At 51.9% G+C, this 15,771-nt stretch overlaps 1 protein-coding gene across 14 annotated transcripts in view; it reads right to left on the bottom strand.

Moving 5' to 3' along the window:
• Positions 1 to 413: 413 nt before the first annotated feature.
• Positions 414 to 15,771, bottom strand: part of MACROH2A1 (macroH2A.1 histone) — a 78,516-nt gene continuing 63,158 nt past the window's right edge. For all 14 annotated transcript variants that reach the window (XM_072728564.1, XM_072728559.1, XM_072728567.1 and 11 more), the window contains exons 7-9: positions 12,210 to 12,299; positions 9,524 to 9,698; positions 414 to 1,171 (exon numbers count right to left, since the gene is read on the bottom strand). In XM_072728564.1, the coding sequence (XP_072584665.1) occupies positions 1,006 to 1,171; positions 9,524 to 9,698; positions 12,210 to 12,299 (431 nt within the window). In that variant the 3' untranslated portion in view covers positions 414 to 1,005. The remainder of the gene's footprint in view (positions 1,172 to 9,523; positions 9,699 to 12,209; positions 12,300 to 15,771) is intronic.

Raw genomic sequence — 15,771 nt, 5'->3', positions numbered from 1 at the left:
CAGGGACACTGGGTCCATCCAGGAGCTGGAGAGAGCATCCATCAGGAGAGGGCAAATGGCAGGAGAGAGCTGGGCTCCACGTCTAAAGACCCGGACTGGAATATCAGTCTGCCACTTGCCACCTGCACGGCTTTCAGCATGTCTGCTTCCTCATCCATGCAATGGGGAGAATGACTTTGCCCAAGTGTCACAAGGATGGAAAGAGGGACTTCACATGAACTCCCCCTACCAGCTGTTAGGGACCGAAGATGCCCCTGTGTCCAGGCAGCAGTGGCCCTGGGGTGCTTCCAGGGAGGTGCGGGGGGAGGGGGGGAGGACCGGGTGCAGCAGCCACACCTAGTCCCCCACCCTGTGAGGAGAGAAGCCCACCCAGGGCTCATGGCACAGTAACCTGAAACACACCAGTCACAACAGCAGTTTAACATTTTACTAAATCAATTCACACAAATTCCAAATTGCAAATATAATTAAGGACAACAGATTCTGTTCTGCCTTTTTAAATCTTTCATTTTCAAATCCATCATTAAGACAAAAAGTAAACAAAAAATTAAGTCTGCAAATTCATGATTTTTCTTCTTGAGGAAAAAAAAGGAACATTATAGTAAAAAGAACGCCACTGGGTGTACAATAAAGCACCACAACACACGGTTACAAAACAGGCTTCCTGGATTCGGCCACACGTAGAAGACACTGCTCTCCCCGCTGTTCTGCGTCAAGCAGGATTTCATTAAAATAAAACTATAAAATCTCCTAGGTTACACTAAAGTCAGACACGGTCTGGAACACAGTGCTTAACAACAGTAATGCCAACTATCAGTGCTAACGTAAAAACATTTTAGAAGGTCAAAAACAATTAAACTGGAAACCAAAACCTTATTTTCCCTAGATGAGCAAAATTGGAAATGAAAGGGTCCCGCCTCCCAACAGGAGTGAAGGGGATTTTTCTTTCTTTCTTGCAAGGTGGAGGCAGGGGCATGGTGCAGGCTGGCTCTGTAGTTCCTCAGCCTAGTTGGCGTCCAGCTTGGCCATTTCCTGTACGTAGATGCCTATACTCTCGCTGTCAAAGAGCACGAAATACACCGTTTTGATGGAAGAGGACATTGTTGACACGAAGTAACTGGAGATGGCCTTCAGAATCAGCTGCGCTGCCGTCTGCTTTGGAAAACCATTCCTGCGGGAGAGAAAGGTGCTCAGCTGCCAGAGAGACCGCTGGGCGGTGGCCCTGCCCGTCTCCCTCCCCCGAGGCTCTGAGGCGAGTGTTGTGCTTTGTCTGTGTTGCCTCAGTGCCCACGGGGGGGGGGGGGGGGGGGCGTGGGGTCCTGTGGCCGCCCATGCACAGGCATGAAAGAGACCAACGCCTGCCACACGGGATGGACAAGTGGGCGGAGAGCTGGGACCTGCAGGACAAGGTCCTCTGTGCCCTCGGAGGAAGGGGACACGGCGGATTTTCGGAAAGCAACCAACAGACACGCAGGATCTGCGTTTTGGGCATTAAGTCTCCCCAGGGTAGCTCCAGCTCCTGTGTTTCCTCTCCCAGCATCACTGTGACTCGCACTGGGCTTGACCCTCAGCTCTGGGGCTCACTCTATGGGACGACTGGAGGCGGGAGCTTCCCCGGGAGGGAGCTGTTCTGCATGCACACAGGTAGGATGGTTACACCCTTCACTTCATAGGTGCTGGAGCTGCGGGCCCGGGATGCATCCCAGAGCACCCTAGCTTGCACCACCCGAAGGCCAGGGCACAGGAGAGCTGGGGGTATGGGGAACAACTCTTGGCCCGGGGACCCCTTCACCTCAAGAGACAACATCCAAGACTCAAGGCCAAATGGCTGTGAATTCATGCGTACTTCCACTTAAATGTCAGGTGGCAATTTCAAGGGTAGGTGCACAGAATTCTTAAGAATCTCAAATGAGGCCTAGAACAATTGACACCACTTGCTCCTCAGTGCCTGAGACCGACCCTGGTCAATCCCGCAGGTACAGGACCCAGGTGACCCAGGACAGTGGCAGGAACATAGCAGCTTGCCTAGTCCAGCAGGAATGACGTGAGCTTTGGAGCCAGTGGCCCTGGGTTCAGATCCTACTGGCCCCGTGTACAGTTAAGGATACTCGGGTGTGAGGCTGGAGCCAATTTTCATGGGGATCTCTTTCTTCATTGGCAGGTCTACAGTCTTTGAACTGCCCTGAGCCTGGGGACTATTGGTAGCCAAAGTGCTGAGCCAACCTGCCAGTTTTGACTCCACCTCTCCTCCAGATGGGGTACCTGCCACAAGGTGAGAGGTTTTCAAATGTCTTCGAACACTCTGAGCCTTGCTCACTAAGTGCCTGTAAGTTGTGAAGTACCTTGGCTGGCTCCCCTGGAGAGCCACACTTACTCTGTTGTCAGGACTCAGAGCACCTTAGAGTTACAGGTGAAAACAGTCTGAGGACTTGCTTTCCATCCCACAGGGCTTTGCCCAGCTTGAAGATGGATCCCTAGTAACTTCTGGATGCTACAGAAGTGAAGCTAATCCTTAGCAGACAAGGGACGTCACCAAGGGCACGCTTCCATGCAGAGTGGCCCATGGTCGATAGTGGGGTGCAAATGATCCTTCGCTCAGGCGGATCCTCATCAGCCACATGGCACACCCCCAAAGCAGCCAGCACACACAGGACTGTCCATGAAGAGCTGCAGAGCTGTGCCAGCTAGCAAGGTGCCATGAGGCCCACATTCCTCTGGAGCAGATCCTGGGCACTACGTCTACCACCAGAGTAGGAAGGGTGACCAGGAGGCAGGCAGGATGGAGGGTGGTGGACACCATGTGGAACAAAGGGTTTTGCTGTGGGGGGGGGGGGGAGAAGTGGGACACACGAGGCAAGTCATTCCCCTCCGCCCCTTTCCCTAGCAGACTTGGGAAGGAGCTTTGGGAAGCAACTGTTCTCCCCACGCCTGGCCGTCATCTCCTGCCCTGACAATTTTCACAGCATAGGTTGTCCAGAACAAGGCACGTGTTGGCAAGTGCTTGAGGACATGAACTCAACCTTCCATTTTAGGGGTGCATCTCTAGTGAGCATGTTCCCAGGGGCATGTGTGTACGTGAGTGTTGTGGGGAGTCCGTGGGTGCAGAGGGGCTGCCCTTCACTCAGTCCTGCTCCTGAGAGTGGGATGAAGGCCAGCTTTTGGGGAGGGCTGTGCAGATACAGGATCATGGGGTCACTGGAATAAGGCCCCCTTTTAAGTATCTCCCAAAGAGCAAATATTTACTTTCCTGCTGTAAATTCAGCTGCTGCCCAAAGGACTTGCCAGATTACAGCCCCTCATTTCATTCCTGGTGAGTAAGCCCCAGGGAGGCAGCAGCCAGTGGCCTGACCTGCAGGAGTGGGGAGCTCCTGGGAGCTGCAGCAGGACGGGTAGCCTGGACCATCACTGGGAGTAGCTGGGGCTCCTGCCAAGGGAACTCAGCTTCCAGTCCAGGCAGAGCATCATGTGTGGACATGGCCTTGCCGCTGGGGCTGAGCAGGGCTGTGAGGAATTGATCTCGGCCCTGGAAGCCCAAGACCATGCCCTCAGCTCCCACAGTAAGGGTGCCTTTCTGACCTCTGCATCATGCCCACAGGGGTAACTGGGCTCAGGTGAGGGCCTGTAGACTGACTCTCCCTGCCGTCTGTCGAGGTGCCTGCCTGTTGGCCGCAGCCCCTCTCCTCTGGTGGTTTGTTTCACCAGCCTGCTGCCCTCACCCATGCTATGGCTGGGGTAGACGTAGTGCCCTGCTGACCAAAGGCATGCCTGGTGCTCCTGCCAGACTCCAGCACTTGCTGACTCAGACTGTCGCCGGTAGCTTTTCATTCCTGCCCCCCTCTTCGGACTCTGGAAAAGTCACTGTCAGTGAGGGAATGTTCTGTCCTGCTCCTGTGTGTTGATGGTTCTCAGTTGTTACCTCTCCCAGGATCAGAGAGGGCTTGTCCAAGTGCAGAGTCCTGGGCTCCACCAGGTGTAGGGAATACCCATGAGAACCACTGTTCTGCACGCAGCCACATGGACTTTGTAATCTGCACTCATAGGGTGGGCCCCATGGGTAGGAACCTGTCAGTGGGGGAGCAAGGTGGGAACCGAAGGTTTTACACCTGCAGTATCCGTACCTTGCAGGCCCTACTGCTCAGAGCATGAAAAACTATCTTTTAGGATCGTGGCCGGGTACACGTGAGTTTCATTTGTTTCTCCAAACATCTCCTGTTGACAAACCCCTCCCTCTGTCCTAGGCCCCCCACAGGCTCAGGAAGTCCAGCTATGGGACTGGCTGCTGCAGACCACACAGGCCGCCAGGAAGGACTAGGGAAGGTAAGAGCTTTCCTTAGATTGTCAGGGCTGCAAAGTGTATCTTGGAGCCACAGTTAGAAGGGTTTGCGGCAAAATGGAACGTACAAGTAGATGGTGTCCCAGGACTTCTTTACACAGCAGGCCCAGTACACTCAAGTCAGGGGCAACTGTGGCACACATAGTGGCCTGGGCAGTCCTCCCACTCTCCAGGGGCTCAGGCCACAGAGCCACACAGTTGAGTCTAGGCCCTGCCTCTGTGGCTCGCTGCCCATCCAGGGGAGCAGGTGGGTAATTCACGCACCTGCTATCTCAGGAGGCCGTGAGTGGTGAACAAGATAAACTGCAGGATTTCCTACAGCAGGCAGTCTTGCAGGGTCTTCGTAAAGGCTCATGTGGTGCAAAACCGCCTTCCTCCCAGCCCCATGATAGCATTTGTCACTGCACCTTCCCTATGCTGTGTTGGCCTCAGGCCCCCAGAAAGCTGTTGGCAGGTCTGTGATGCCTAGCTGTCGGCCACAACTGCTGGCACACACCACGTGGCCAGGTGACACAGGGGCCCTGGTGCAGCATGAGCCAGCTTCAGGAGCTCAGTGGCCTGATATCTTGCTCTGCTCCTGGCTTCCTGGCTGCTTGGGTTTTCCCTTGCTGCAGCCACCCTGAATGGCCATCCCTGCTTGGCCAAGTCTTTGGGCCCACTGCCCCCTGAAAGCATTTTGTCCATCTTCTGGAGAAGACCACATACCCACCGTTCCCAAGACACAGTAAAGCAAATGGGGATACAGGCTTCTGTTCTAGTGGGGATCTGGGGTTGAATCCCAGCTGCCCTAGGGCTGGGGCATTAACCTCTCCAAGTGTTAGTGTCCATGCCTGGACAATGGCACCTTATGGATACAGAGGCTGATACCAGGGATGCTGATGTCCCCAAGAGGTGCGTGTCCCTCCTCTTCCCACTTGGGCCCCCACAGGGACTGTGAGAACAGCATGTGCCTTAAGTTACCCTGCAGCCACTCTCTTCGACCTTGAGCAGACTAAGGGGATGTCTAAGCTTCCCCTGATGTCAGTCCAGTTGTCTTGAACAGCCCTTCTCCAGTGTCCTAGGCCTCAGCTTCCCTAGACCGGTACAAGGGACCACACAGGCTTTCTTTATCTAGTGTTTTTGGGTCAGCCTGGTCAGTGATAGCTGGGAACTACATCTTGGTTGTTTCTTTCCATTCCACCTGGATGACAGGGATTCTTGGTTCACAAAGGCCACATCACAGATGACGCTGAAGTTCCCCCAGTGCTCATGAGCCCCCACATAATGGATGGGGCATCACCAGGCATCCCCATTACCGCTGAGCTCCCCTGTAGGGCTGGCTCTGACAGGGACATAGGACTATGGGCCCAGAGCAGTGTTGAAAAAGGCTGATCGGGGACACTGGAGAATCCTGTGGGGAGAAGCTATGTCCTGGGAGGGAGGCCAGGCAGATTTCAGGAGCTTGCCTGTGAAGTCAGGGTAGGATTAAAGGTGGATTCTAGATGGACGCTGGTGTCTGAGGTGGACTGGTCCACCTATCTAATGGTCCTGGCAGTCTGGGAGAGTGTAGAGCTGAATGGCTTGGAAGGCTGCGTGACACTGGAAAAGTGTCTGTGCTCCTGGGAGTCACGTTTCTGCTAGGATAAGGGTCTCTCTCACACTGTGCTCCTGGGGCATTGCACTTTTTTTTTTTTATGATAGTCACACACAGAGAGAGAGAGGCAGAGACACAGGCAGAGGGAGAAGCAGGCTCCATGCACCGGGAGCCCGACGTGGGATTCGATCCCGGGGTCTCCAGGATCGTGCCCTGGGCCAAAGGCAGGCACCAAACCGCTGTGCCACCCAGGGATCCCTGGGGCATTGCACTTTCCCATGTTCTGTGTAGCTTGGAGAAACTGCCTTGGTCAAGTTGCCCCACCTGAAGGCCACTCCTTTCGGAGGTAAAGACCAGGCTGCCAGCTGAGAGCAGTGGGCTACAGTTCTGGAGGGTATAGGCACAGCCCACTGTGACCTCTTCTCTTGCTCCAGGGTGTTTTTAGGCTAATAACTAATCCTCCCCCTTCAGGTTGGTTCCATCCTATTTCTCTTCAATGGCCCATTCTCAGGGTGGAGGGAGGCTGAGGGCTAGGCCTAGGCAGGTCAGAGCATTCCAGGGTGCAGTTTCCTTTCCAAGGTTCCCTAGAATCCACTTCTATAGAGTACACTCAGGTAGTGAGGTGATCATCCAGTGGAGGGCAAAAGGGGTCTGTTGACCAATTGAGACAGGAGGAAGAGGTTCCATGTGCCCTCATCTCCCCAACACTAATGCCAAGGACTTCCAGTCAAATTCTGGCTCTACCCAGTCCAAGCTGTGTCACGTTGAGTAAGGTAACCCTTTTCATCTTTTGGGCTGTTTTTGCTTTGAGTGGAATTAATGACAGTGCTCACCTGGTGGTGGTGTTGAGAGATAATGCAGATTGAGGGTTTAGCACAGTACATGGGACTGAAGCAAAACCCATAAATGGTAGCTTGAAAAACACAAACTGGCTGGTCTTTTAAGCTCATAAATCTAAAGAGAGTTTAATCAAAACCCCAAACTTCCTATTCCCTTTATACCACCCCTCCAGAGACAGGCCGTCCCTGAATGTCAAACTGAGCTGAGAGAGTGTAGGTATCCATAAATACCGTGACCGCAGTGACCAAGGACAGGATATCCAGAGGCTAGAGGTGGTTTCCCCGAGGCCAGGGTTTCACCTTTAGGGGGCTTGACGGTTGGCCCTGGGGCCAGTGGGCCAGCGGAGGGGGCGTGAGGCTGCAGTCATTCTCCACATGCTGGGCCTTGGCTGAGAGAAAGTGTTCCCACTGCTCTTTACCAACATGTTTGCATTTATATTGTTTTAATTCCAACATGACTTTTATGCCGGAGACACTGGATGCCACAAACAAGCTGTTTTATTTCCCCTCCTAAAACCCACTGTGATTTACAGGCTGGCTCTGGTGTAATCCCAATCTTTACTCATGAAAGACAGGGCAGCTGTTTACATGGCTCTGTGGGGCAAGGTCTGCCTGACAGATGTGGGGATGATGGCTGGTGCACATGTGCTTGCCTTTGGCACTCTGCCCTCTTAAAAGCTTTCAATTGATTGTTTTTAAAAAACTTTTTACTCCATGAAAAACGTAGAGAATTACTTTTATGCTTCAATTAAAAGTTTCCCAATAGCCATATGAAATTATTACCTCCAATAAAGGCTCCTATTGCTTCTTTCTTCGGAAGCACCTTTCATCAGAGCAGATCAAAGTGCATCCGAAGCACTAATTGAGCCTCGGAGCCATCTGTGAGGAAGGGCAGTCCCCAGAGCCTCGCTCACTGATAAGGCAGGACAGAGAGGCTAACCTGGTTAGCTGGGGTCACACAGCAGCACAGTGCCAAAGGGGAGATGGGGGATGCAGGAAGCTGGCTACTTACGCTCTGGTTCACAAGCACTTTGTCCAAAATGGTTTTGAATGGACTCTGGCACCTATTACTTCTGGGGGAAAGTGTAAGCCAGGCGGTGCTTGCTGGGTTGCTTCTTTGCCATGTGTCCTGACAGGATAAGGAGCCAACCAAGGAGCTTCCAATGCTCTATCTCCTTTCACTTTTAAGAGGCATTTAAATAGTGTTTTAAAGTTACATTCCACATCGGCCTTTGGCAAAAGAACAGAATGTGAAACCGTAGTGACTGGAAGCACAGATGACACTCCAAACCAATGGGTGGGCATCCCTCACTTTGGCAGTAAAGTGGCACTCGGCATACAGGGCAGGGAGAGCGTAGGCATGCGTGAGGGAGGGGTGCTGGCATGAGCTTTCCTCGAGGGTTCTTCTCCTCCCACACATATGTGGGAATGTGGCAGCTGCCTTTTGCTAGTAAGGCAGAGGACAGAGCTCACTGTACTGGCACCGAGGACTGCAAAAGTAGGACCCGGTACTGGATGGCTTGGCTGCTCAAAACTACAGGAGCGGGAAGGGGAGACACCCACCGCCTGGGAGCATCTGCCGCTGATAGAGGCTCTAGCCACAGCTCTTCCCCCTTTCAGTCCTCTGGTAAGTCCTGGCAGCACTACACAATGTCTGCAGGCCACAGAAAGCCCTGGGGCCCAGTGGCCATGCCTGTGGGAAAGGCCTCCTGGGTGCAGTGTCAAAGCTCTGCTTGAGCAGACCCCCCACCCTCCCCGGGTCATAGGACAGGAAGCCTGCCCAGGGCCAGCTCTGTGACTGCAGGTGTGGAAACTCAGTGACAGCAGCGTTCAGGAAGGCAGTTACAAAGCTTGGCCAAGACGGTAAGAGCAAGCTCCACTCTCTATTTTCCCCCTGGGTTCAGAAGGGAAGTGCTTTGAAAAGAGGAGCTTGCTATAAATGCAAGGAAGGGGTTTGAGGATTGATCCTCAGGCTCACTGGGTGCAGCTTGTGGTGTCAAGGAAAGTCACTGTGCTGTCACCTAAAGCCCGGCCTAATCCTGAGGGATTGACCCAAGGAGCCGTGTGCTCTGGATGGGATGCCCCAGGTACAGCCACGGCCAGTACAGAGAGCCCCAGGTTGTGGCCGTTCTCAAGCCCAAGATATCCCCACTGCAGCCTCTGCAGGCCAGTTTCCCATCACCTCGGGGCCCAATCCAGACTGCGAGCCTTCTGGAGGTATGCAGCAGGGAGGACCCTGTGATGGGAGGGGCAGTGGGTCACAGCCTCTTCCACATGCCATGGAGCTCCCAAGGCCCTCTCCTCTCTCCGAGCATACACCCAGAGGGGGCTGGGCCCAGCCCTGTTTGGTACTTAAGTGCCTGCTCAGGCCCATCCCTCACAGTGAAACAGCAGGACAGAGAGGCAGAGAGCACAGGTGTGGGGAAAGTGAAGGATGCCTGGGAAAACAAAGGGAAGAGGCAGAGGGCTTTGCTCAGAGAATGCTGGGGTTCGGGGGGGGGGGGGCCTCTTGTGACAAGCATCCCCGCATTCATACCTCCCCTATCCTCCCCACTCACCCCACACCTGTGTCTCACTATCTAAGCCAGTATCTCTGATGGTCCTAGTACACCCCGAGGTCACTTTCGGACATTTGTGTTTGTATTATTCCTTATCTCTGGCTTTGGGTCTTCTGACTAAAGCAAGGGGGTTGGAAGCAACCTCCAGACCTCCACGACAATGGGCTCAATATGCCACTGAGCACATCCACTAATGACACCACAGGCCGTGTGCACTTACCTTCCACTGCCAATGGATGGAAACGCGATGGACTTGAGCTTCTTGTCATCTGCCAGGGCCAAGCAGTTCTTCACCGTCTTTTCCAGAAGTTCCTCACACTTGTCTGCACCCCACACCGGACTGTTACAGTGGATCACAAACTTGGCAGGCAGGCCATGACCTGCACTGACAGCAGCTGGAGGGGACGAGACAGGAATAGTGAGTTCTGTCCCTCTGCAAGGCACAGGGCCCCAGATGCCCAATGCAGACCCCTCCAGCTGTAGCACATCTCCTGGGCTCCCCCTGTATCTTGCACCTGCCTGCTGGTTGTGCTTCTGAGGTCAGCTCCAAGTGCAAATTGTTGCTCCATGGCTAGTCTTCTCAGGGGAAACACCGGGCCAAGACCCAGCACTTGGAGAGCTGGCATGAGGACACGTCACTGACAGGAACTTTAGCCACGATTATAGGGATCCCCCTCTTTATCCTCCTGGAGGCAGACCCTTTGCACCCTCAGATTTACCTTTTGGGATCTCCAAGCCCCATTTCTCCAGTGGAGTGTACTTGAGGGGTGTACTTGAGGAACAGATAGTTCCTAATTATCTCCATTTAATGAACCTTGAAGCAACAAGGCTGGCAGCTCCTCTTCTCCCTCACTGATCCCCCTTAGCATAGACAGAAATAAACCGTTCTTCCACAATACGCTTATTTCTGGTCTTGAAGAGCTGCTTGGTCCAGCTACACATGCCCACGCTGCCTCAGGTGTGCTGCCTTCCTACCACCATCCCTCCATCCCCCGGGGCAAGGGTAACAGGTCAACTCAGGGTCTTCCAGAACATGTTCTACAACTCCCTTCCTCAAAGATGCACCGCAAAGCCGGCGGTTCCGGGTCACTGGGTCTGGGGAGGGCTGTGTGCTCTATTTCTGTAAAAGACCACACTGAGGTCTCCATACCACCACTGTGGTTTGGTGAAGAACCGCCCTCAGGGGGAGGGCTTCAAAGTAGGTTTTGACCATAGCAGATACTGATTGGGCAGAAGGGCTGACCCGCAGGCAATGGGAGATTGCGGGGTTTACACACTGGTCTGTCCTCAGGAGAAGTCACTGCTCAACGATGCGTGGGAAAGGACGGGAAAGAACCACCCCAACAGGGATCATACACCTGCGCACAGTGCAGCAGGGCTATGTTACTACCTTTGCATGTTTAAAAATATTTTAAAACAATCTTGTGAAACAGATCTTAATATCAAGAATGAAATATATTATGAAAACAGGTGCACAGGTCTTGAGCCATGCTAACTGTCATGAGTCTGCCTCAGCCATGGCTCAGTGTCACCAGCTGAGTTTGGAACATGGCAGCACCAGTGTGCCTCTTGTCACATCTCCATCTGGGGGTCACCCCAAAGGAAGGACCTCTGGGCTGGCACAGAGAGGTGCCAGGAAGGAACTGAGGAAAGGCCAGGAGCCCCTGGCTGGGTAGTTAATGACACAAGGGTCCTACCTTGTTCCATATGGGACTTTGGTGGAAATGCCTAGAAGGGCTTGGAAACATAACTTGCCCTGATACCCCTTCGTAGCCAAGCTTGGCTACGGGGTTGGGCAGGGCAGAGATCAAAGGCACAGATCAGCAGAGGGAATGCTACCCTACTCTCCACCCCAGGCTCTGTGCCTAGCAAAGGATGATTGGGGAAAGAGGGTCACTGATGTGCCCTCTGAGAGGAATTGTGTAGCAGTCACATAGTAACTGTTGACACCTGTAGTTAATATTCATTTTAAAAATAGGATCTACAAGAGAGAATGGGCATTGGGGGCGGGGGCACCCAGGTGGCTCAGTGGTTGAGCATTTGCCTTCAGCTCAGGGCATGATCCTGGGATCCTGGAATTGAGTCCCACATCAGGTTCCTTGTGTGGAGCCCACTTCTCCCTCTGCCTATGTCTCTGCCTCTCTCTCTATCTCTCATGAATAAATAAAATATTAAAAAAAGAAAAAAGAATGGGTAGTGGGGACCATCAAGCATGAAGAGAAGCTGGGGCCCCAAGCAAGGACAAGTTTGGCTTGTCCTCACACAGCTGGTGGAATGAACCGGGCCTCACCCCACTAGACATCCAGGCCCTGGAGGAGGCCATCTGTCCTGCACATCCTACTGACCACCTCAGATTTCAAAATCCAGGCCAGCAGCAGAAAGAAGGATCTACCTTCAGCTCTTTGCAATCCTTCTCCCTATACCAGGTTCCAAGTCATTTTCTTACCCCTGGTATCAGGAAAGGTGTGATGGGCAAATGAAAAATGTCTATTTTTATTTTTCCCATGGAAAACACAGATGGCTGAATGAAAATGATTAATTTGCATTTCTCCCCAGCACTTCCACAGATGGCTCAGTATCACTATCGACAATTCTCGGCTCTTAGCTTTGCCAAAGTGGGCTGCTGTAATTCCTTAAAATTAGAGGTCTAGACATCAAACATTTAAAAGCTATTTTGAGCAATAAAGAAAAAAATTGGAAAGGCGGTTTTCACAACCCTTAGGCTTCCCGCCGACAGCTTGCATGTGGCAAGTCCAAGTTGTAAAGCTGACAGGAGTCCCTGGGGCTCCAGCTAGGGAGACAGGTTTGCATGACCTGCACCTCTGAATCCCAAGAGGTCTCAGAACCTGGTTCTCCTGATGCTGCACAAACCACACCCAGATAAGCAGGGTGCTTCCCCAGCTCACCTCCAGCTACTTCCAAGGGCCCGTTCTTTTTTCGGAGTTCCAGAACAGCCTCCACAAACTCCTTGCCACCTTTCTTCTCCAGCGTGTTTCCTAGACAAGGACAGGGTGAGGTCAGATTGCCCTTCTTGTGTCTTGGGGCACACACAGACACTTAGCATGTCAGGTGATTACATACTTCAAATGATCTGACCAACTAAATTTCCATACGGCTGCAAAACAGGAACCAAGCTTTGGTTAAATTGTAAAAAGTGGTATTTACAAAGGACCCACCAGTGGCCAATTACCACTGAGCCGTCTCTTCTGTCTCACTTTTGGGAGTGGCTCGGGGTAATCCTGGGTATGCCAGAGATGTGAGGGACATGGGACATGCCTATTCATTGCAAGCATGCCTTTCTGCATGTTATTTGTTGCCCTGAGAAACCAGATGGTGTTGGCTTCTGAGCTCATGCTTCCCCTAGATGTTCTTCTCTGTCTCTGGGGAGAACCCCCAAATAAGGAGGCTTTGGGGGAAGGATACCATGCTCCCATCAGGGAGCCAGGTTTCCCCCTGACAGCAGGCCCAGAAGAAAGCATTCACATTTGGCCACCTCTGGACCAGCACTATTAGTGTGCTTCGTTCCTATTTTGCAGCTTTGCCATCATATGTGAATACAAAAAAATAAAAAAAATAAAAACAAAAAAATAAAAAAAATAAAAACAAAAAAATGGCTTCAGACAGTATTTCCTTCATCACACTAATGACTGAGAATCACTTTAGGTAAAGGAAGGCAACCTCAGAAGCAGAGCTTAAAGGCGACCTTGTACCATGTGAAAGGAAGGTGATTGAACTGTTCAGGGCCAGATCTTCAAGATTAAATCCAGTGAGGTAGGCAGCACACCTTTTTTGGAATTAGCAATCTCACTCAGTATTCCGTTCCTGCTATGAAAGCCGAGGGCCCACACGACCTTACCAAGCCCTCTGACATCTGCTGACTCAGTGCCTCATGTGGCACAGCAAGCAGCGCTCAAACCGAGTGAAAACATCATCCTCTTAGGTTTGGCCAGAATGGGGTCTCAGTCTTCCTTAAGCTCTGATTCATCAGTTTTGCACATTTTAAAGTACTTTTCCTCACAAGAGGATAAAATACTCCCCTTAAGATTCACCATTTATCTTGGAATATTCTACATTGCACTTAGCACCTGGTAGTATGTGTCAGGGCACATCAGAGTGCGCCAGCCCAAATTCTCTTTGGAGTCACCCTTCCGGGACAAGGTCTGAGGAGGTGTGCACTAACCCCAGGAAGTATTGAGGAGGAGGAAGAGGAGCGCATGGTGGGGGCACAGTCACAAATCAGCACCTCGGTAACGGCAGGCCCTGACCTGTGTGCCAGCCCGCTGCAGGGAGTTTGGGGTGCGTGAACAAACCTCACCAGCAGGCCGTCACCCCTGCAGAGCTCTAAGTGAAGGCCGGGCTTTTGGGGAGAGATTAGCGTGGGATGCTAGGGGTGGGGTCCAGCATCCCTCATTAGCCGAGACCACCTTCATGCCTTTACCTGTCTCAGAAAGCAGCCACAGGTGCTTTACATGGCAGAGGAGTCAGGAGAGAAAAGACCTCCACTCCAGAGACTTCTAACCGCTGGGACAGCTGTAGTACATTTCTGACAAAGACCAGCATCAGGGAGGTGGCTGGAGTGGGCATCAGGGAGCAGGGTCAGGCCTCACGGGCACCTCCATCTTGCAGGGAGTGCACACTTGGAGGATACAACCCGGAGGAGTGAGGCCCAATTACAGGCTCACTCAAAATAGCATGCAACTGAGAAAAATGGATCTTGAGTCTGAACCTGCAGGGTCCCAAACACTACCGCCCACCACGCCTTGCCTCCTGACCTGTTCTCAGGCCTGAGGCAGGGAAGCATAGCTGCTCTACTCAGAGCTATCTTAGGGCTGAGTTCTCTATTGTACATACGCCTGGGGGGCAGGGGAGGGGGCACTAAGAAATTTGGAAGATAAAAGAAAATCAGTATTGTACTGGTACTACCAACTCCTCTCTCAAGTCTACAGTATTAAGAAAATGGGCTGATTTATAATTAAAGGTGTTTTATCTTAGGAAGAGTGTTTACTTTAAAATTCTTACTTATAATTAAATCTTGCTTTAATTAGAAGTGAAAATTTGCACGTTAAAATACACTCAATGCATTTCCCGAACTTAAAAACTGAACCCTAGGTTGCAGGCAATCACCCCCATCAGGACTGGACCCCTACACACACATATGTATGCACATGTTCATGTAGACACACGTGTACTTTGTAACAAGAAACAGGCCCATTTCAACCGTATTGTCAACACTCATAAGGTAAGACTCTGGCATTTTAGGCTTCACTTCAGGGTTAATCATAAAGCAATTGGCTTCTTTGCCCCCAAGCATAAACATGTGTTACTCCCATGAGAACAAGAACATTATTTCATGCTTAGAAAGCAGGCATAAGTATCAGTGTTCAAAACAGCCTGAGCGAGAATTTAGGCTTGGACAAACGTCAGGCTAAGCCTGTGGTCTATTTCACTGTTAGAAAGAACTGTGATGGGTAAGAGTTAATCATGGGGCTAAGCATTCCTGCACTGGCATTCCTTCTTCCAGCAGTCTCGGGGCTCAGGAATTCACACCCAATGGGGGAGATGGAGTGGTCATGTCCTAGCTTCCTCTTTTCCCCTCTCACATACCAGAGTGGGAGCTGGAACCAATTGAGACCACGTCTGAGTCTGGTTTGTCATTGTTTTGGTATCATAAAAGATTAGTGGGTTCAGTACTAGTCTGGACTGGTTCACGGAGAAAAAGCACGGAGGTGGGCTTTGGAAGACCTGGGTTCTGACACAGTCATTTAGGGTCCTCCTAGGCCACTCAAGCCATCTGGACCCTGCTGAGCTTCTTGTCCATCTGTGACAGTGTCTGTGAGCAACGGCGACGTGACCTCAAGCAAACTCTCAGAGCCAGATTACTGACATGTCACCGAGGCTACTGGTGCCTGCCCTGTACATCTAAGTGCGGGGAGGGCAGGCCCATCTCAGGGGTAAGTATTAGCACTGTCACGATTCCAAGGAGACTCCTGGGAAGGGCAGGTTCTTTGCCTGTTACCCCAAAACTGGCTCCTGCTCCCATCTCAAAGCCTCTAGCTCTACCTCCTGGTGTTGCATGAACATATGCCTTCCCCAGCAAAGAAAGGTGGGCTTTCTCTTCTCCTTGGGCATGGGGAAGATAGTTTTGCACTGGAAGTTTGCTAGTTTCCATTTCACCCCAAATCCTGGATGGCAGGATGACCCCAGGCCTTAGTGGCTCCTGGCAGGAAGATAAGCCCTTAGCTGTTCTGTTTATTTTCCTCCAAATAAGTACTTCCCTCCCATCAAGCTTTCATTTGGTTAAGAAAGGGAGTATCTTTCTCTTAAGCTGCCTGACTTAGGAGCTCTTAAACTCCTCCAAAATCTTGTGAAAGTGGAGTTTATTTTAATTGCCTACAGCCCGTTCTCATTTTGGCCTGGGAGACTTAGCGAATCCGGACTTCCCGTCCAGTTTGTCTTTCTCATCCCCGT

This window comes from Vulpes vulpes, chromosome 12 (genome assembly GCF_048418805.1).
Source record: "Vulpes vulpes isolate BD-2025 chromosome 12, VulVul3, whole genome shotgun sequence".
Lineage (NCBI taxonomy): Eukaryota > Metazoa > Chordata > Mammalia > Carnivora > Canidae > Vulpes > Vulpes vulpes.
Note: the sequence above shows the minus strand (reverse complement) of the source record. Positions and strands in the feature narration are given on the sequence as shown.